The 23,743-nt window shown below is 34.2% G+C and overlaps 1 protein-coding gene across 1 annotated transcript; it reads left to right on the plus strand.

Annotated features, from left to right (window-relative positions):
* Positions 1–194: 194 nt before the first annotated feature.
* On the plus strand, positions 195–18,128 carry LOC136042575 (uncharacterized). The gene is made up of 3 exons (XM_065727538.1): positions 195–644; positions 7,703–7,901; positions 16,276–18,128. Exons 1-3 carry the CDS (start codon positions 210–212, stop codon positions 16,587–16,589), a joined length of 948 nt encoding a protein of 315 aa, XP_065583610.1. The 5' UTR covers positions 195–209; the 3' UTR covers positions 16,590–18,128.
* The last annotated feature ends 5,615 nt before the right edge of the window (positions 18,129–23,743 follow it).

The following is a 23,743-nucleotide window of genomic DNA, read 5'->3' on the forward strand; positions in this document are numbered from 1 at the left end:
ATTTCGTTACTGTGATTAAAAATAATTTGTACTGATAGTTCATCGATATTCACCTTGGGAATCATTATTTTGTTTCTATTTTTAGAAAAGTTCTAACTCAAATTTTAACTAAAAATATATCACGCTTAAAGGTGAAAGATAAGACACTATTTGTTTGAAATGTCTGAAAAACCAGTAGTCGGTGATTAGTTGACTTATTAAGTGTAAAAATGAAGCAAAATTTTCTGTGCTTGGTTTTTCTACCATTTAGTTTTTGTCAAAATCTGGTTATATTCGATGACTTTGAGAATTTAGACGTTTCAAATAACATTTGGGTTGATAATGATGACTGGGAAATTACAGCCGATACTGAGTTTGTACCTCTGTGGAAAACAAAGACATTAAGGTTCAAAGATACAAACGAAGAAGTTAAAAGCCGAAGTTTGTGTACAAAGCAAGTTATTGATAGTTTCAATTGTCTTTCTCTTCGCCTCGAAGTCAAAATACCATCTAATGCATATACGAATTCAGACAGATTGAAAATCGAAGTAATAGATTCAGTCAATGGAAGCAGAGTTGTGCTTCGTTCATTTGGTAGTACACCACTTGTAACCTGGTTAAATTTTACCGTGGAGTCTGAAAAAATTCCTTTGAAACAGTATCAAGTAAGAGAAGTTGATGTATTTTTTTGATAATATTAAATAAAAAAAACTAGTTTTTTTAACTGAAAGTAAGGAGCGATATTAAAACTTAAAACGAACAGAAATTACTCCGTATATGAGATGGGTTGTCCCCTCTGCGATCCCTCGCTCTTTACACTAAAGCTTTTAATTGTTTTAAAAAGTAGAATTGTGGCAAAGAGTCAAACTTTAGCGTAAAGGGCGAGGGATTGCGGAGGGGACAACCCATTTCATATACGGATTAATTTCTGTTAGTTTTAAGTTTTAAGGTGGCTCCTTACTTTCGGTTAAAAAAATAGTTTTTTTATTTAATTTCTGAACGTTTTTGAATTAATGCATGTTTGATTTTGGCTCTCCACACAATGAAATTTGTATATTATTTCTTTTTTTGGCTAAATGACTTGCTCTTAGTTTTGATCAGACGATTTTAAGAAATAAGGGGTGGGGCAGGAGGCCTAGTTGCCTTTCAATTTTTTGGTTACTTAAAAATCCAACTAGAACTTTCAATTTTTAACGAACGTTTTTATTAGTAAAAAATATACGTAATTTAAGAATTAACTTACATAACACACTTTTATATTCTTATGTTTTTATTATTTATACGAGGGGGTTTGTACCCTCGTTAATACCTCGCTCTTCAAACTAAATTGTAAGTTTTGTCCAAAGTCTTTAAGGATGACCCCTGAATTAGAAAGGCCGTAGAATAAATAGTTGAAATTACTAAAAATACTCTAGCATAAAGAGCGAGGTATTTATCTCCTCCTAAATACCTCGCTCTTTATCCTAAAGTATTTCTAAAACCCCTCATATGCGTAATAATTGCTGTTCGTTTTAAGTTTCAATGCTGCTCCTTACTTTCAATTGAAAAAACGTTTTCATGTTTATTTTTTCATTGTCTTTATATAGTAATGTTAGAAAATCCTGCGCCCTTTTCATTGAATTTTTTTCCCCCATGACATATTCCTTCAAGGAAAGATCCTCCCACGTAGCCCCTTCCCCTCAACCCCACCCCCAAACCAAAAAACATCCCCCTGAAAATGTCTGTACACTTCCCAATAACCATTACTGTACGCAAATACTGGTCAAAGTTTGAACTTACAGCCTCCCCCCCCAGAGACTATGGGGGAGTAAGTCATTCCTAAAGACATAGTTATTATAGTTTTGGACTGTGTGGAACAAAATGGTAATCTCAAAATTTCAATCCGTTGACTTTGGGAAAAGAATGAGCGTGGGAGGGGGCCTAGGTGCCCTCTAATTTTTTTGATTATTTAAGAAAGGCACTAGATTTTTCATTTCCGTTAGAATAAGCCCTCTTGCGACATCTTAGGACCACTTGGTCGATACGATGACCCCTGGGGAAAAGAAAAAAACACATAAAAAAAACAAATAAACACGCACCCGTGATTTGGTTTCTGGCAAAAAATACGAAATTCCACATTTTGTAGACAAGAGCTTGAAAATTTTTCTGTAGAGTTCTTCGATACACCCAATGCGATGGTGCGATTTTAATTTTGCGATGGCTTTAGCGTTAAGATTCTATGACTTTTAGGGGGTGTTTCCGTCTATTTTCCAAAATAAGGCAAATTTTCTCAGGTTCGTAACTTTTGATGACAGAGACTAAATTTGCTGAAACATATATATTTAGAATCAGCATGAAAATCCGATTCTTTTGATATATCTTAGAGCATCAAAATTCCGTATTTTAGAGTGTCGTTTACTATTGAGCCGGGTTGCTCTTTACTACATTTCGTTACCACGAACTGTTTGGTTTATTTTTTAGAAATTCCTTGAAAAAATTTTTTAATTAATTTTTGAATCTGGAACTGATACCTCCATTTTTAATGATACAGTTTGCACCTACAAATAAATCATTTGCTAAATTTAAGATGTATAACAGAAAACCAATAGTAAAAAGGATAAGCATAAGGTGTATAAGGTGTATAAGCATAAGGTGAATATATAATGAGTCGGAGGTAATAGGCTTGGGACTGTCTGTGCAGGATTTCGACTCTTGTTGATAGAAGAGCATCGCCAAGTGCTGAAAACCATGTTGTGACCAAGATGGGCCCAGGATTGCACAAAGCCTCCAACTTACTGGAGGTCCCAGGGATTTCTTGCTGTCCGGTTCTAAGCCGGCTTAAGCGCTTCGGTGTAGACTTGAGAAGATATGATGGTCCCCATCCTGCACTGGTATCTGGGATCACTGCTTTTCTTGAGGCCAAAATAATTTCAAAGATTTAAAGAACATGAAAATTGGAACTTGGAATGTTACGACGTTAAAAAATGACTATCGCATCGACATTTTGACTGACGAATTCAGACGGTTTGAACTGGATTTATTAGGAGTTTCAGAAACTCATATCCCAGGGGTAGGAAGCATGAAATTAGGTGACATAGAATTTGTTTACTCAGGAAGGAAGGATGGGGTACATAGACAGGGAGTAGGGCTCATGATGAATAAGGAAGCTGCTAAGTCTTGTTTAGGCTGGGAAGGTATTAATAATAGAATACTAATTGCTCATTTTATGACTAAAAAGTTTAGGGTATCAGTTATAGTAGTATATGCCCCCATTGAACCAACTGATGGAGATACTAGTGACTCAGATGAATTTTACCTACAGTTACAGGAGCAAATAGACAGGGTACCAGGTAGAAATATGGTGTTTTTGCTAGGAGATTTTAATGCCCAGGTTGGTAGAAATAGGGATAGATGGTATCCTAGCCTAGGTAATTTTGGTGTAGGAAAAGAAAACAGTAATGGCTATAGGCTTTTGCAATTTTGTAGGTATAACAACCTAGTTATAACCAATACGGTGTTTGGTCACAAAATGGCCCATAAGTTGACATGGTATTCACGTGATGGTAAGACAGCAAACCTTATTGATTATGTTATTGTAAACAGAAGACTAGCAGGATCAATACAAGATACTAGGGTGTATAGGAGTGCCGTTATTGATGTTAAAAGTAAAGATCACCATCTAGTAGTGTCTAAGGTTAATTTAAAGCTGAAATTTCGGAAGAGTAACTCCCTCCCGGAAAGTTATGATGTTGGTAGACTTCAGGATGAAAATTTGAGAAAAAAATTCCAGGAACAGTTGAGTACTAAACTTGAGGGTTTAAAATTTGACAATGTGGAAGATGGATGGAATAATTTCAGAAAAACAATTTGTGAAGTTGCTGATGGTGTCCTAGGGAAGAGTGCTAAGACAGCAACTAGGAATATTAGTGAAAAAGCTTTAGGTTTAATAGAGAGTAGAAGGGGTTTGTATAAGAATTATCTGAGCGATAGGTCGTATGAAAACAAAAGGAATGTAAAGAAAGTGGAGAAAGCATTAAAATATGAACTAAGGAGATGTGAAATGGAGGCGATGGATAAAATTGCTGAGGATCTGGAAGATGCGGCTAGACGGCATAATAGTAAAATATTATACTGGCATGTTAATAAATTGAAAGGGAGTAGCCGATCCGGACTAGTCCCAGTTAAAGATAGAAATGGGGTCACAATTAGTGATAGGGAGAAGGTTAAAGAAAGATGGGTGGAACATTTTGAAAATGTGCTAAACCGAGATACAGTTGCAGGAAAAGATATAGATGAAAATGAAAAAGTTTGTGATACCTTGGATGTGATGGAAGATTTGTTTAGTGAGGAAGAATTAGCGACAGTTTTAGGAAAACCTTAATTAAACCACTGTATAAGAAAGGTGACAAGAGTGAATGTCGGAATTATCGAGGCATTAGTCTGGTCTCTGTAGGTAGCAAATTACTGAGTAATATGATACTTTTTAGACTGAGACATGCGGTAGACAAAGTTTTAAGGGAAGAACAATGCGGTTTTAGAAAAGGTAGAGGATGTGTCGACCATGTTTTCACTCTTAGGTTAATAATTGAGAAGTCCCTTCGTTGTCAAACACCTTTGGTCCTTAGTTTTATCGATTATGAGCAAGCTTTCGATTCTGTTGATAGAACAGCGTTAACAAAGGTCTTATCGTTATATGGTATACCAGAAAAATACATTAAAGTGATTTGCGCTATGTACGAGAATAATACTGCTGCGGTTAAGGTAGGAAATGAGGTTAGCAACTGGTTTTGTATTAAATCAGGAGTTAAGCAGGGTTGTGTTCTATCCCCCTTTATATGGATCATTTTGATGGACTTCGTCTTAAGGAGCACAGGAAAGGCAATTGGAGACCATGGAATCAAATGGGGAGGAAGAACGCTCCTGGACTTAGATTATGCTGATGATTTAAGCATATTAGATGAAAGTGTGAGCAAAATGAATGAATTTTTAGAGGTTTTACGAGTTCAGGGTGCTAAAATAGGCTTGAAAATTAATGTTAAGAAGACTAAGTCACTAAGGTTAGGAATAAGTGAAGATGAACAGGTGACCTTAGGTAACGAAAAGATTGATCAGGTTGGGAGCTTCAGTTACCTTGGTAGTATTATTAGTAAAGATGGTGGGAGCAGTGAAGATGTTAAAAGTAGAATAGCTAAAGCTCAGGGTGTTTTTTCACAGTTAAAAAAAGTTTGGAAGAATAGAAAGATAAGCCTACAAACCAAGATTAGAATATTGGAAGCTACAGTGATGACAGTGGTCAAATATGGCTCTGAAGCATGGACACTCCGAAAAGCAGATGAAAATTTACTAGATGTTTTCCAGAGAAATTGCCTACGGATTGTTCTGGGTACCCGGCTGACTGACCGTATTTCAAACAGTAGGTTGTACGAAAAGTGTGGTTCAATCCCGCTTTCTGGGGCTATAATGAAAGAAAGGTTGAGATGGCTAGGCCACGTTCTACGGATGAAGGATGACAGATTACCGAAGATTGTCCTTTTTGGCCAACCGTCTGGGGCTACACGGAAAGCAGGTCGTCCTTGTCTGGGTTGGGAGGATGTCATAAATAAGGATTTAAAGGAAATGGGAACCTCCTGGGAGGGTGTAAAGAGGGAGGCTTTAAATAGATTAGGTTGGAGGAGGAGCGTGCGTAGCTGTGTTGGCCTCAGGCGGCTTGGTGCTGCAGTGAGTTATTAGTAGTAGTAGTAGTATAAGGTGTATGACAGAAAACCAATAGTAAAAAGGATAAGTATTCCATTCAATTCCTCATTCAGTGTTTTATCCACATGAAATAATCATTGTCATCGCAAGCTTGTCCAAGTCCTCCGTTTAATAGGATCATAATGGTGATATGCAAAAATTTGCTGATTCTTTGGGTAGGCATGTTTTGTTTGACTTATTTGTTATTAATAATTAGTTCATAACTAAAAATAAAGTTAGTTTGTAGAAAAACGAAAATGTTAAATACGTGAAGTAATGTAAACATGCGAAAACTATATTTGAACATAAATTTCGTTCAACTTGATTAATATGCGGGATATTTTTCCTTTTCCTCTTATTCAGCTCAAAAAAAGTTAAATTATAAGTTAAAATTATCCACATAAGATTATAAAATCAAATTAAAAACCTGTGACGTTTAATCTAACTACACTACTTTAAAAATACCTTTGTTCTCGTCGCCATTTTCTTCTTTAAGATCAGGTCCTTTCGAATGCAAACAAAAGTCAATTGGCCAAAAAATCAAAACTTCTGATTCAGAGTTATCGATAAAGCAAAAATAATGTTTCTGGGTATTAGAGTTGATAAAGGACTTCGCTATTACGGTCTCATCGCCAACTCTTGTCCCGTGCGATGCATATTCCATTCTCCGTGAAAGTTGCGCAACGTACACTGAGATGGTACGGCAACCTTTTCCGAATGTCAGGAGAAACACCCCTGTTGCATCGTCTATAACTTCAACCCAATGGCCACAGTCTGGAAACAATAGCATGTTCGTCCAAGAGCAAGATGGTCCAATAATCCACATCGATTCCTAAACAAGGTACCCTTGAAGACCGGGTTTACTAGAGAAGAGTGGTATATGCTGTCTTGACGCTGGCACCAAGTCGGAAGGAAAATAAAGTCAAGCAGGTCAGGTTTGACGGTTGATAACCACATATTTTTTGGAACAAGTTTCTCGACACAAATCATTTGTGACAGTGAAATTAGTTTAAGGTTTTAATTAAACTTCGTTTTTTTCACTGTGTTCTTCCTTGTAAATTTATTCCTTTTACAGTTATAGAAAAATGTGACAGACAGCACATAACTTTAGATTCATACAATTTTTTCGTTTTCAATGAGGCACTAATGACACTAAAGGCTTTTGGAACAATTTGGGCGAGAACATACTACACACGTTTATGGTAATTTTGGTTCATTTTAAATTTAATGTCATGTTCCGTTTCACCTTAATCTGTTTTAGTTTCATTTTTTCATTCAGATTGATTAATGTTTGATAGTTTATATTTTGCATTCTTTTTTGGTATTTCATCTCTAATAAAACAGTTTTTTGGAGCTTAAAACGGGACGATGGTTCAAGTAAAATCCCATATTCGTCCCTGCTGGTGCGGATGAAAAGGATGGGGCACTTTTTCCCAGGCCCTGTGTCAAAAAAATGCACTTTTTGGAAGTTATGTCTCCTTGCCCAGTTTTTGAAAAATAAGATGCTCAATAGAAAGAAACAATTGACTGTACAAAAAGACATATATTATTCTGTTAATGCTTGAGTGCCACTCCCTTAATTTTAACGGCTCTCCAGTTTACCATGTGACTTAATTTGCAAAGAGACACAAAACGTCACTAAGAGCAGGGCGTATATTTTGAAATTTTACATACTTTTCAGTATTTTTTGGGCCAGCTTTACAAGTTGTGATCCCCTACCACAAAAATGTTAACATCGTCCTTGAAATAAATATTCTACGGGAAGGCCTGTTTCCCTACATAAACATTTTTTGACCGAATACAATATTCTGCTGAAAAAAGCGTAAATTTAACTAGACAAAAATAAACGCTATTTTATTAATACTGGGGCTCAAACCCAATCAGTCATTTCAAAATGATATACAGCTTTAATTTCAGACGCAGCAAGTCAACTAGGCTCTTCAATAATTTTCATTTAGGAACTCGGCCCCTTTTATGATTTAGGCTGTTTGATTTATATTCTGTTTTTCAGTTCTGTGTAACCGGGAATTATTCTACATTCAGACAGGAAATACTCGTTTCCAGATTATATGCTATATTTACGGAAGAAGAAATTGTATCGACAGGAACATTAACCGTATCATCAACAACTATTACAGCCTCATCAATATATTCAGGCACAACCCATTCATCAAAAACATCTGAAGGGACAATAGCTACCACTATGGCCAGTAATTTTACGCTTTTTTATTTTATTATTTTGTCTTAGCATTTACTTTCAATTTTTAACTTATCCATAGGATCAAAGTCTTATTTATTCGTGATATCAAAATCCAGTGTTTTGTAAGTAATGGTGTCGGAAATAGTAGTATTTACTTGACAATTATAATCCAAAGTGTCCATAATGCCATGCAATGCAATAATTGTGCATAGCGCATAAATAATTGTCCATGCAACACCGCCATAGCGCAATGCAACGATTGATCTTCAAATGAATACTATTCTTTCCGATATCATAATTTACAAAAAACAAAATTTTGATCCTACCGATAAATATGTAAAGTCGACAAGAAAGGAATTGGAGTCACTGAAAAACAATTTATATATTTACCCAAAATTTTATAATAAATTTTATCCAAGAGGTTATTCCGTGCCCATGATTTATGGTCTACCAAAAACTCATAAGACTAGAGCCCCCGTCCGTCCCACTGTATCAACTTTCTTGTCACCAGTTTTAAAATTAGAAAAATGGTTGTCGTTGGCATTGCGTCCTATCTCAGGAACACAAAAATCATTTTTGAAAAATTGGACTAATCTGACTAATAAGTTGAGAAGTTTCATGTTGGAGAATTCAATTCTCTGCAGTTTTGATGTGGTTTTCATGTACTCAAATTGTGATGGGAAAAAAGTACAAATTAGAACTTTGATTTAATACAAGATGTTCCCTTGGCGAGTTTGGATATTGGAGCCATTATGAAACTGATTATCCTTGTAAATGAGTATTATTTTTATTTCGGTTATAGAGGAGAAATTTTGCAAACAGGTTTTTGGTTTACCTATGGGGGCATCCCTCTCTCCTTTGTTGGCTAATTATTTCATTGATTCTATTGAATTCTTCACTATACATAGTTTTAGGCTCTCCCCGTGGTTCTGGGATAGATTCATGGATTAAGTGATTTGCATTTGAAAACAGGGCTTAGATTCCTTAGACATTTTCCCTAAACTTCTAAATAGTTTCGATAAAAACATAAACTTTACAGTAGAGCTAGAGGAAAATGACAAACTACCTTTTCTTGATATTTTATTATTTAACGCGATTTCCATTTACTGTTCGTGATATATATATAAAGCCGAAGCACAATTATAGACATTTGAATTTTCATTTGTGCCACCCTGTTTCAGTGAAACGAGGGGCTGTGATTTCACCGGTGGATGGAGCTTTCAGAATTTGTTCCCATGAATTTCTGGATCCTGAATAATCGTATTTGAAGAATATTTTATTTTCTAATAGTTACCCAATTAAATTTATTGATAAAATTGCAGAAAATAGACGAATTATATATAATAATAGGATTATTGGTTTTGCAGTCTTCAGACTTAAATGTGTCTAAAAGTTTCATTTCTTTGCCTTATGTACATATTTTGAGAGAGATGCTTAAACGAATTTCACATAAACATAACATTGATACATGTTTCAAATCGGTGAGACCAATAGTTGGTTTCCTTAATTGCGGGAAGGATTTAACTAGGGAAATTTAGTTAGTGGGGTGTGCACAACTTTCTGTTCTTGTGGGAAATTTTAATTGGTAGAACTCACCAACAATTTCATGAAAGATTTATTGAGCGTCGCAACTGAATAGAAAAAAAAATCTACAATTTAGCAAGCCTCCTGGAACTATTGTTTCCGCTCTGAGTGAACATATTTTCTTTCATCCTGAACGTTTGAACTATTTGATGAGGCCCAAGGCTATTTCTAACGATAGAGGTTTTTCTCAGTGGGCGAGGGAGGCTATAGAAATAAAAAGTATATGTTTGCTTATCTTTCAATAAAAAAAAGACACGGGAAATTTTAATGTTGTCCCAATTAATTTAACCTTTTTACAAATGAACCAATGCTCAATAAGAACATTAAGTTGATATATAATCACCAGGGGAGGAGAATACCTACTAGAACAACAAGAATTGCTTCAAGAATAGCTAATAAGAGGACTATTTCACAACAGAATATTTAATTTCATTCCAATTGTTACATTTTTTCACTTTGTTGCTCCTGTGTTCTCATCGAGGTAACTTTAATAGCTTCTGTTCCCTTCGTGGATTCGTTGCGACAATTGTATTTTATTAGTACTGGTGATGGTTTTATTTGTCTTTAGTTTATCTTAGTTTTTGTTTTTTATGTTTGTTTCTTTAGTGCTGAGGACGCCATACGGATGAAACATGCGCGTTTTTTTAGTCTTTCACCTTTTCACTCTACTAGCCGCAGTCAAGTTATTTGTCTTTCCATTGAATTTTATCTCTCTTTGGTGTTGTTTGTAATGGCTGGCCTGTTTTGCTTAAGACCTTACGTTATAAATATGTAACAGGATTGTCCGTCTCTTGCTGAATATTTCAAAACTAATTATAGTTCACACAAAAAAATAATAATAAATAAGAGTTATCAGTCAATACTCTGGGTTTTCTAGCAAATCAAAATCCATCAGAAAAATTCAAAATACCATAGACTTTATTTTATGAACTCTGAAAAATTTTCAAACAGTTCGTGGTAACGAACTGTAGTAAGGAGCGACCCGGCTCAATAGTAACCAAAACTCTAAAAAATTGAATTTTGATATCAATAGCTACATTAAAAGAATCACATTTTAATGCTGATTTTAAATATAGTAGTTTCATCAAGTTTAGTCTTACCTATCAAAAGTTACGAGCCTGAGAAAATGTGCTTTATTTAAGAAAATAGGGAGAAACACCCCCTAAAAGTCGTAGGATCTTAACGAAAATGACACCATCAGATTCAGCGTATCAGAGAACTCTACAGTAGAAGTTTCAAGCTCCTATCTACAAAAATGTGGAATTTTGTATTTTTTGCCAGAAGACAAATCACGGGTGCGTGTTTATTTGTTTTCTTTTTTTTCTTTTTTCTCCCAGGGGACATCGTATCGACCAAGTGGTCCTAGAATGTCGCAAGAGGGCTCATTTTAACGGAAATGAAAAGTTCTAGTGCCCTTTTTAAGTGACCAAAAAAATTGGAGGACATCTAGGCCCCCTCCCACGCTCATTTTTTCCCAAAGTCAACGTATCAAAATTTTGAGATAGCCATTTTGTTCAACATAGTCAAAAACCATAATAACTATGTCTTTGGGGATGACTTACACCCCCACAATCCCTGGGGGAGGGGCTGCAAGTTACAAACTTTGACCAGTGTTTGCTATAGTAATGGTTATTGGGAAGTGTACAGACGTTTTCAGGGGGATTTTATCTTGTTTGGGGGTGGGGCTGAGGAGAGGGGCACTGTTGGAGGATCTTTCCTTGGAGGAATCTGTCATGGGGAAAGAAAAATTCAATGAAAAGGGCGCAGGATTTTCTAGCATTAGCCTACTATAAGAAAACAATGAAAAATAAACATGAAAACTTTTTTCAAATGAAAGGAAGGAGTAGCATTGAAACTTAAAACGAACAGAGATTATTACGCATATGAGGGGTTCTAATAACACTTTAGCATAAAGAGCGAGGTATTTAGGAGGAGGTAAATACCTCGCTCTTTATGCTAAAGTATTTTTAGTAATTTCAACTATTTATTCTATGGCCTTTCTGATTCAGGGGTCATTCTTAAAGAATTGGGACAAAACTTACGATTTAGTGTAAAGAGCGAGGTATTAACGAGGGTACAAACCCCCTCGTATACATAATAAAAATATAAGGTTATGAAAGTTTGTTACGTAAGTTAATTCTTAAGTTACGTATATTTTTTACTAATAAAAACGTTCGTTAAAAATTAAAAGTTCTAGTTGCCTTTTTAAGTAACCGAAAAATTGGAGGGCAACTAGGCCTCTTTCTCCACCCCTTATTTCTCAAAATAGTCTGATCAAAACTAAGAGAAGGCCATTTAGCCAAAAAAAAGAATTAATATACAATATTAATTTTAATAATTTATGTGCGTAGAGCCAAAACCAAACATGCATTAATTCAAAAACGTTCAGAAATTAAAAAAAAACTAATTTTTTTAGCTGAAAGTAAGGAGCGACATTAAAACTTAAAACGAACAGTAATTACTCCGTATATGAAATGGGTTGTCCCCTCCACAATCTCTCGCTCTTTACGCTAAAGTTTGATTCTTTGCCACAATTCTACTTTTTAGAACAATTAAAAGCTTTAGCGTAACGAGCGAGGGATTGCGGAGGGGACAACCCATTTCATATACGGAGTAATTTCTGTTCATTTTAAGTTTTAATGTCGCTCCTTACTTTCAGCTAAAAAAATAGTTTTTTTTTTCTTCAAGACACGGATAGCTTATTGTGACCATTATTTCTTTTTTAGAGCGTTTATTTCTTTTTAAGCTCTAAGCTTTCGACAAAAAGTATTAAAAGGGACAAATATAACAACAATATATCCGAAGCTGCTCTTCAAAAAAGACATCTTTCGGAACATGAATTCGGAAATGATTTTTTTTAAGAAACTGTCCAAAATCCAAGAATATTCCTATTTCAGACTGTCTTAGCGCATTCACATCTACTTATCTGTGGCTGGACTAACCACCAAATGTCCTGAAAATCATTTAATTAAGAAAATCTCTCTTTAACTAGAAAAGCCTCGTTGCAGTCCATTTTACGCTTCAAATGTATCATTAAAGAATAATGTTCACTTTAGTTTACTAAGGAATAGATAAAATTTTCTTGTTTTCTTACAGTTCATGGTAACGAACAGCAAGTAAGGAGGAACACGGCTCAATGCTAACTGAGACTCTAAAAAAATAATTTTGATATCAATGAATGCATCAAAAGAATTGGATTATTATGCTGATTCCAAATATACAAGAGCCACCAAGCTTAGTCTTACTCATGAAAGGTGACGAGCCCGAGAAAATTTTGCTGGTTTCTGGAAAGGGGGAAAACACCCTCCTAAAATTCAATGAATCACAATTAAAAAAAAAAAAAAATATAATCAAATTCTGTGTTCCAGAGAACCATACTGTAGAGGTTTCAAGCTAATATCTGCAAAAATGTCGATTTTGTATTTTCGTCCGAAGAAAGATCACGGATGCGTCTTCATTTGTTGTTGTTCTTTTGTACAAATTCTTATGCATATTCCACCTTTTAATTGCATGTGCCTATGCCTCTTTATTCAGAGCATTCAACTACACAAATGGCTAAGCCAATAGACAAGGTTGTACCCACTGGGGGGGGGGTCCATGAAAAGGCTGTTTTTACTGTGAGAGTAAGTCATGTTTCTAAGAGTGCCATTTTTTTTGTAGAATTATGGTCCAAAATTACAAGAATGATGAGTTACAGTAACCAGGTTTTAGGCTATATTTTTCTCCCTACATGAAGTGCAAGCCAGTCACACATGATTTAAGAATCATGGTCACATTCGGGGCTTGGAAGTCATCACAACCAAAATTCGTATAACATTTATTTTCTGCAGAAGGGTCCTCCTCGCTAAAAAAAAAAAACAAAAAAAAAACAACAAGATACTAACATTTAGTTTCTTCTCTACATAAGGGTCTCCTTGACCCACTAATCCAAAGTTATAGGTTGATACTTTTAAGAAACAATTGTCAGTCCTTTCTTGGAAGAACCAACAATCTAGTAGACAAGAATATTTTGGAAGTATTATCACTTTCGCTAAACATAATGGGCAAAGTTACCTTGCTTGCCCTCACTAATCTCTACCTAAAAGTTTTTGACTCGATTCTCCCGGTTGTTCCTGAGCTATTGCAGATATACTATTTTTGTAGCCTGTGTTAATATTCTTCTGATTTATTTCACTACTTCACAATGAATAAATTCAAAATTATACCGGGGATAATATTGCCAAAGCTTATAGGCTGATTAGAGACAAATTTCGTACTCCTAAATCTCGTCTTTCCAAAAACAAAATTGAAAGTCGTCTTGTATTCCCCTAAAAAATTACGTCTTTCAATTACCGAGTATTTGCTACCGACATTTTTCAAATATGCTAGTTCAAAACCGATAAGCACAGTTTTCTTCGATTTACCTTTGGCTCTCTTCCCCTCCCCATTCAGAATGAGATACCCACTTGGCCCTCAAGCGTGCACCAGAGATTTCAAATTGATTCCTCAAGCTCTTGATGAGATACTGATGATGCAGTGTATTGATAACCTAGTTATAAATGGCTCTTTTCAATATACATTGCTGCTTTATAGGAAATATATTCTGGTCGAACTGTGGCTGATAGTATCAAGAAATATGTCAGAAATAAAAACTCTTTAGAAATCTTCCTTATGCCTCCACCCCCAAGTAAAGGTTGCGACTCCTTTTCCTTCATGGCCCACTGTGGTTTCTAATTAATCCCAATAGCTACTCCCAAGATACTACATACATGTGATTTTGGTTGTTTTGAAAGATATTGTTTCTTTTGATTTATTCTGCTAATAAAACCCTAATAGATTATAGGTCCCGCAGAAACTTACAGTACGTAAACAAGGTAGGTAGATAGGAGCAAAACATCTTAAGTCCCCTTCCTTAAGTTCAAATTTAATGTCTCTTTGATTACCTAACACTCCTTTGAGTTTTAATTAGACCTCAATTAACATGAGTACATTGTATCGTCTTTCTATTGCATCGATGCCTGGTTTGCTCTTGCTTTTATTGCAGAATATCTTGCTCTTACTTGTCTTTTGATTTACCTTGCTACTTAACTGTGCATAGATAATAGGTCCTATATTAACTTGTTGTCCAGAAAAGTTTAGGTTCACTGGAGACAAAATGAATTTAGCCCCTTCCCTGAGCGTAAGACTTGAAGTCTCTCTGTTTCCCTTCTAATATCTCAGAAGCGACCTGTAAGTTACAACTGCATCACCAAAGCGGTTCCTGAAATGTTGTAAATATGATGCATCGGTAACCTGAGTCCCCACAATGTGTTCGTATCTAAAGTGTATGAACAAAAAGGGTTTGGCAGAGCAGAGACAAAAGCTGTTTAACCTCTTTCCTCTCCATCGTCAAAAAAATTTAAATCTTCTTAACTCATTACCCCTCCTTTTCGACAAATGAACGTTTCTGAGACTTGCTGTATCTGGAATTCCAAGTCATGCTCATGCTACTGTAGCTGCAATTTCGAAAGATGTGAATCCACTCAGTGTTTTATAGTTTGCCTCTACCCTTTCCTTCAGTTCAAAATTTAAGGTTCGTTTGACCCATTCACATCCCACAACACTCTATGAAAGGTTCAAATGTTTTCTCACCACTATTCCCAAAACATTAAAGATAACTTAAAAACTCGGGTTCATATAACGTATTTTGTTTTACTAAAACATTCAATTTTCCATCGAATGAGCTCCGTTTCGTAGTTTTACACCTAACCCTACCATCTAATGAAGTAACCGGGTAAAAGAAGTTTTTGACCGAATTTTGACGATTTGTTGTCCCCATTTGTTTATTTATTTTTTTTGTATTTTGGAATGTTCTCCACTTACAGTCTTGGGAATATGACTTTTGAACTGACTATGGAAGAGCTTTTGGCCCATTTTCGGTCCGTATTTGGAAGGAGGGGCTGTCCCTGATAGCCTACACTATCTGGCAAAAAATGCAAAATTCTATATTTTTGTTGATAGGAGCTTGAAACTTCTACAATAAGGTTATCTGATACGTTGAATTTGATGGTGTGATTTTCGTTAAGATTGTACTACTTTTAAGGGGTGTTTCCCCCTATTTTCTAAAATGAGGTAAATTATCTCAGGCTGCTTACTTTCAATGGGGAAGACTAATCTTGATGAAAATTATATATTTAAAATCAGCATTAAAATGTAATCCTTTTGATGTAACTATTGGTATCAAAATTCTATTTTTTAGAGTTTCAGTTACTATTGAGCAGGGTCGCTCCCTACTACAGTTCGTTACCACGAACTGTTTGATAATATTTTGTCCTTTTGGCATAAGAGCTTATGACTTCAAGTAGCAAGCTAATCGGTTGCCTCAACTTTTTTGCTCCGTTTCTATTCCCCTCCCCCCGTTCCCACAGCAAAAATGTGTAAGTTTTGACACTAAATAATCCCAGAAACTTTTGACTTGCTTGAAGCTCACGATTAAACTACTTCCCTTTTTTAATGAGACAATTAGCAACTTGCACAATTTCTGACTCTTACCCAAGTAATTGGTAGAGGTGTTATATAATCATAATCTATTGTATCATTTGACTATTCTTAACAAAATAGTTTCACCGAAATGACATCTTAGGCCAAAGGTTTGCCATGATTCAAAGTCAAAGCTGGGTGTATTTCAATTCTATGTAGTATTTTAATGTTGTTTCTCGTACATTCTTCATATATCTATTCACTTGTTTGTCCAAATCGTTTATGTTGTTGTTTTCACTTAGTAAACAAAATATGAACTCTGTACCTCAAATCCGGAAATTTTAATATTTCTTTTTTTACAGTCTTGCCTACCACAGCTGAGACAGGAACACCAGGACAACCTCCGTACAGCTACAGCGTTCCCATTGGCCTGGTGGTTTCTATCCTCGTTTTGAGTGGAATCGCCGTATTTTTGGCGGTAGTAATTTTACTAACATTAAGAAGAAAACAAAATAAATTAGAAGCGATGATAGAAACCATTAATAGAACTCAGAAGAATGAAGAAGCTATTAATAGAAATCAGAAGAATGAAGAGCTTGGTGAGCGCTTCCGTGGAGTAGCCCCATATGAAATGACCGTGCCTGTTTGTTATTCTAACCAAGCCCACTTAGCCTAAACAAATGAACTGATTTCTAATCCTACGAATAGAAAAACCTTAAGTGATCTTTATTGACTTAAATCACAAACAAGGTGCTTGTATCCATAACTCAATCCCAACTCGTAAGATTAATATTGTATTCATATTTATGTTAATGTTTCGGAGTATTCTTGGTCTAAGTACTTTGTTTACCTTCGATTGTATAGAAAGTGGAATAAGAACAAAGTCTTATGTAATTCATACTGACTCCAAAGTCACAGCCGTAGCTAAGAGGAATGTTTTTCTTGGTCAAAGTTGAAGGCTTATCAGACAAAAATGAAGAAGCACACGGTATTAACATATGGAACATGCCAGAAATTTTGTATACTGTGTTAAGTGCATTAATTGAAGACAACGTTCAACTTTTCCACTTTTAGTGCACCTTGCACTAACGTCATAAGCACGACCTCTGTCGTGCTTATGATAATCCCCAGTAGAGCCAAAATTCGCATTTTGAGTTATGATTCCTAATGTTTGTGATTTGAGAAAGGCAATTGATTTGTAGAAACCATCTTTTGGATGTGTTAAATACAATATCTTGACAGGTGGAACAGAAAATATATTATTCACAATAAAAGGGTCTTATATAAGAGTTAAAAATAGCTCGATTTCACACAAGAATTGAAAAAAGGTTTTATTTATAGATTAATGAGTCTAGATTGAACGAAAACATAGTTACGTTTCAGTTTGGAAGTTTTAAAGTACTTTTCCTGCTTACCCTAAAAATCTTTCCAGGGGAAAGCACTTTTTAGTATACCAAGGGGTTATTTGGTGTTCAAATTTCTTCTTCGTATAAGTATATAAATAGCAAATCGAGATCTATTGAGAACTTTAGAAGAATTTTCAGAGTAGCCTCTGAATCTTTGAAAATTGCTTAAATCATTCTTCCCAAAAATCCAAATTACCGAAGTGTTTTTCATCCTATGTGGAGCTTTTAACATAGCTGTAATGAAATTTCTACTTTTTGGGGATTTGGGTTATTTAAAACTTAAGTCAAATACGGAATGGAAGGAGAAACTAGGCTTTTAAAACGCCAAAAGATACTGATTTGCCCATTTTTTGAAGTCTTTGGGATAAAATACTATCATCAAAGGTGTCAAAAATAAAGGTAACTTATTGTGCTCGTTCTCCTTCTTATATAAAACCTACTGTTCTATTAAGAACAGGTGTTCTGTTTCTCTCAGTAGAAAACATAACAAATATTACTCCAAAGAGTTTTTACATGCCAAGCAGCCTATAATTAGGTAATTAGTGTATCGTGGTGGTAATTAGTGTATTGTGTTTTTGGATTTTTTTTTCTAATGCTTTTATTTATGAATAAATTATTTATTTTTTTGACAGCCTAAGATGTTTTTTCATCGGTCACAATAGAACTTTACCAAAGATCCCTGTTAAAAGCAGCAGTTTCTTGAAACAAATATTAGGGCGTACAAAGGCAGCCAAGGAGTATATTCCTATTCCTTAACAAAAATGTTGTCGCTTAGAAATGGCCTAAAGGCTCAAAGAAAATAAAATTTTTCACAAAAAATGAGGAGTGCCTGTAGTCAGGCACACATTGCCTGAGATCTGACCTAATAATACTCATTGACCCTTTAAGGTTCTTAGCTGATTCATCTTAGCTGATAACAGATTCAAGAAAGGCGTCTTTTTTAGGTTTTGGATAGTCTTGACCTACTTATACATTTGAACATCATGCTATTTTTGACTAAATGATTCCACATTTCATAAGGAAAAGTAGCGTCAGTTCAAACCCAAATGGTATTATTTTAATTGTGGAATCTTACTGCTGTAACTGTATGTACATCATATACAGGTAGTAGCATTGAGATCTGTTAATGTATACACTGAGAGCTTATTGAAAAGCAAAGCATTTCCCTGATACCCCAACAAAAATTATTAGCTAACAATTTTATTAGTAATCGCTTTTGCATGAATTAACAACGCATGTTAGCATTGGACATAAGCGTTGGTCAATTTTAAAAGCAGTTTTCAAAAAAGGAATATTGCAGCAAATTAGAATCAGTCAGTTCTACGGTTTCTACCAAAATTTCTCGACTCTACCAAAATTTCTACGATTTTGAATAGTTAGCAGGTTTTTTGACGGGTTTACTGCAGTCAAAGAAGGGAGAGTTATTTTTTGTCAGGTTTATTTAGAGCTGTAAATTCCTAATAAAAGTGTCAGATCCAAGCCCGAAAAGAATATGAAACCGCTAGCACAAGTTAAAAGGTTAGTCAACGTGAGTGTTCTTTACCATTAGCTTAAAGTTTCGAAAAATTAAAAAAAAGGTTTTTGCAATGTCTAACAATTTGCAAAAGTATAAAAGGCAACACCAATCTGTAACAATTAAACAAAATTAGGTATTAAAATGTACTTTGCAGGTTAGGTTATTATAAAAAAAAAATTTAAAATGAATGAAATTAACTAGTTTCTTATGAAATTAGAAAAAACCGTAAATTGGATTGAGCAAAAGAGGACGGATGGCCCCAAATCTCCATGAAATAAAAATCAGTACCGTGGGTTCTTTACCATCAGCAAAAAGCTCGAAAACAAAAACAAAAAAAAGGTTCTCGCTATACCTGGGAACTTGAAGAAACATAACGGGCTTCGCTATAATTATATAATTATATTTATAATTATAAATGATATAATAATATAATTATATAAAGAATATGAAACCGCTAGCACAAGTTAAAAGGTTAGTCAACGTGAGTGTTCTTTACCATTAACTTTAAGTTTCGAAAAATTAAAAAAAAGGTTTTTGCAATGTCTAGCAATTTGTAAAAGTATAAAAGGCAACCCCAATCTGTAAGAATCAAACAAAATTAGGTATTAAAACGTACTTTGCAGATTAGGTTATTTAAAAAAAAGTCTAAAACGAATGATATTAACTAGTTTCTTAAGATATTAGAAAAAACCGTAAATTGGATTTAGCAAAAGAGGACGGATGGCCCTTCGAAAAACCTCGAAAAACAAAACAAAAAAAGGTTCTCGCTATGTCTGGGAACTTGAAGAAACATAACGGGCTTCGCTATATTTTAAGAATCAAAACTTAAAATTAGGCATTTAAACGTAAAAGTAGTAATTAGGAAGGTTGTAACGCTAATTGTAGTAGCAGTAGTATTATATCAATTAAATATATCTCTCAACAAGCCCTGGAAGTTTTAACTTAATGCAACAAAACATTGCTATAACGCTGCCAATATGCCCATTACCTGCGTACCCATAGTATTTTTTACTTAATTCTGCTTCCCCCTCAACATTTCCTGACATATTAATTTTAATAGATTTAATACTCTTCACCTTAACATATGTAGTTTCATGTAAAAGCCCAAAACCGATAAAAATAAGCCACATAGGAACCTCGAACCAATGCTTACAGAAAAATCCCCCCTCTTCACTTATCCCTACTCCTTCAGAAATACATTAATTAACCTAGCGGTACGTCATCTCTTGTGTGCTTAGTCACGAGAAATTCCGTGTAACCCAAGAACGGTACGCAGAATCTGCTGAAAATTGTCTGTGAAGAGCCTCAAATTTTGAAGATAATGTTTTTCGTAACTTGTTAAAAATAGTGACAGTTATTCCAAAATATTGATTTCGTTTTGTTTTCTTCTGAAATACACCAGACTGGTTACTGATGGCAAAGTCAGGTTAAGATGTAGTAGTAAAACATTCGATTGTGTTTTGCCAAACGCGCATTTGCCATTTTTTATTGTTATGAACGTGAAAGATATGTGGGTCGTTCTTATTTAGTATTTTTAAATGTAAATATTGCGTAAGCTGTTCTTATTGACTCCAACCGTCATATTAAGTATTAAATTGGTTACCTAGAAATTGGGTATCAAACAAAATATTAAGTAATTTTTGCTTTTCTAATTTTGCATTTTTTTTTTTTTGCTGTTGTCATGATAAGCAGTTTTTTTATGATAGATGGATGATGATAAATAATATAATAATTAGTATTATTGTCTATTTCTTAGAAGAAACTATGATTCTAAAATTAAATAGAAGAAAAATCACACTAAAAGATGATTGATAAGACAGTATTTGTTTGAAATCCTTAAAAAACCAGTAGGCTAGATTGCAAATAATCGATTTGCGAAATAACAAAATTAAGCATGGTTGTGTAATTTTCTACTTTTTATCCTTTGGTTTTTGTGAATATTTGACTATATCGGAAGATTTTGAGACTTTACAGCATTGAAAAAGCATTTGGGTTGATAATGGTGATTGGAAAATTACAAACAAACCTGACTTTGTGCCTAAATGGAAAACAATTACTTTAAAGTTCGGGGACACTAACAATGAACTCAAAAGCCGAAGTTTATGCACAAAGCAAATTATTGATAATTTCAACTATCTTTTTCTGCGAGTTGAAGTCAAAATACTGTCTTCTATTTTTGCAATTTCTGATAGATTCGAACTTGAAGTGATGGTTTTATTCAATAGATCCTAGGTTATCTTGTATTTATTTGGTGATACAAGTTTGGCTCGTTGAATTATACCATGGACTATGAAAATATATTAGATGTCTAATAAAGTATAGAAATATTTTTGAAAAACAAAATGACGGTTGAAATATCTGCAGTGGAAGCCTCAAATAGTCAATAGTCAAATTTCAAATAGTCAAAATTACTGATCCATATATCTTCTGAACTATTAAATTAGTTTTAGGAATGGTTAGAGGTAAATTCACATAACTGTTACAGAACTCTAACGAGCTATTCTATGCTCGCCATATCTATCTAGGTTATCAAACGATTGATTCTACAGTAATTCAGTTACAGGTAATTGTATGAAGTTGAAACATTAAAGAAATTTTAAAGAGATATTGAACTTAACTGAAATATACTGTAATCACCAAGATAGTAAAAAGATATCGGGCAATGTATCAGGCAGAGCAAAGGGACTAAACTATCGGCTTAAGAGACAAGCTAAATTTTCGAAAGGATGAACAGATAAGACCAAATTAGATTTTAAATTCTAACTGGGAGGAGTAGGTGAAGAAATCAATGACAAAAAAGAGAATGAAAATTTAAGTCACTGTATTTGTTAGTTTTAAATATTTTGCTTTAAATATTGATCCTTTTAAAATCCAAGACCATGAAGACAGCTCAATTAAAGTTTCAGAACTTATAGAAACAAATCTGGTTGCATTGATTCTTGACATCTTATTTTATTTTGAATTTTAAACAACAAATCCGACCTGTTTTAAACACTTTAAGCTCAACCAAAATATATTTATACAAACATACAGTTAAAATGATGTAGCACAATAAAATTAATATAATGGATCGATCAATAGTCATCTATGCTCAAGTTTGTAACATGATGAAGGTCAAGACGGCTATAGCTCAACAGAAGGCCCAAATTAGACAATTTTCCAATCAATGTATTTGATTAAAATCCTACCTACCCATCATTCCAAGCATTTTCTGTGGGAATACTATTCAAGTTTATATAAATTTGCAAGACTAATGACATTTTGTAATTAACATATAACATAAATTTCTTAGTTCTACTCAGCAGATGTGTTTGGTATTTCAATCTCTTTTCATTTTTTTGTTTTGTTTTAACGGTCTATTGACAATTAATCCTTATCCTGTAATTACAGTAATTAGTGTTTGTTTGAAGTTTGTTTTTTGTAAATTAATGTTCGTTATGAGTTTCATTTATTCATTGACGGTTGTTTCTGTTCGTTTTTAGCTTGAATGATTTGTATTTACTTCTGATCATCTTTGGTCAAGCGTAGCTCTTTACTTTTCATTGAGCAGTTTTTTTTTGTGGAAGGTCCTAAGGAAATTATGTGTAAGCAGAAGAGAAGGCTTAAAAGGCAAAGGCCACTAAGTATTTTAAGCACAAAAAAATTGCGAGAATTGCTGATAATTTGAAGGACAAAGATTTTATAACTGTTTTAAAATATAATTTCCAGTGCACTAATGCTGGAGTATAAATTCAAATATACATATTAAGTTCGTTTCAGTTTTAGTTTTGGATAAAAATTTCAACCAGGCCATGGTATTGCATGAGGGATGATACAGTTAAATATTTTAGTTTTTATATCAATAGGTATATACATAGATGTTAATTGAATGTTTATTCCATATTTCGGTTCTGTTTGACAGCAAATTATTCTATAGACAGATAGAAAATCCTTGTTTTAGATTATATGCTGGATCCACAACACAAGACCGTGGGATCAACAGGAATATCTAAAGTATCTTTGAGATCTGCTATATTTTCAAAACCTAACCCCTTTCCAAGATGACAAAAACAATTTTCAGTTGTAACGCTTTACTTTTCTTTAGATTTGTAACCTTAAAGGTGTGAGCACACAGTTTTTTTTTATTTTAAGCAACTTTTCTTCTTCCTAAATTTGAAAAACTAGCTCCTTTAAATGTCTGATTTGCCAATATTATTTTATTTTGTCCAATTACATGGATTTAGATGACGGTGAATCTTTTCTTGAAGGACTATACAAGGAAACTTTTAGAGAGGACTTCCCTAGGAAGATCTTTCCAAGTGGAATTGGAAAGTTAAGTAAAATAGTTTTTCAAGTTCTCTATTCTCGTCGTGTTGACGAAAATATAATAAGACCGATGTGTTTACCCAGAACTTTTTCCTGAGAGCACACTGGCTAATAATGACAAAATGGGAAAATTAAGGAAGACAGAACGATGGTAATTAAATCCAGTGAAAAATTGAAAAGAACCGTGTAAATATTTTAATCAGAAACTCCATGTGACCACCTTCACTGATGCATAATCAAAAAATTCTGATAAGACTCCAATGGAGAGTAAAAAATTTAACCGTATAACAAATAGTGAAACTAACATAAGAAGGCCCTTTCCAAGTAACGAAAAAACGGTGATTCCTAAAATCTAACTAACTTTCAGGAGGTTATGACGTAGGTAGACTCGTGTGTGAGAATTTGAGAGAAACTTTTCAGGAGCAGTTGAATATTAACCTGAAGAGTTTAAAATTTGACAATGTAGAACGAGTTCTGAGTTCTTTATTTAACAATACATTTCATAAACAAAAAATTAACACAAGACAATCTCCCCCATAAGGCTCCATGGCCTGGAAAGAACAGGGGAGATAAAAATACCAACACACAAAAATATAAACAAAA

Source organism: Artemia franciscana, unplaced genomic scaffold, assembly GCF_032884065.1.
Source record: "Artemia franciscana unplaced genomic scaffold, ASM3288406v1 Scaffold_1503, whole genome shotgun sequence".
Classification (NCBI taxonomy): domain Eukaryota; kingdom Metazoa; phylum Arthropoda; class Branchiopoda; order Anostraca; family Artemiidae; genus Artemia; species Artemia franciscana.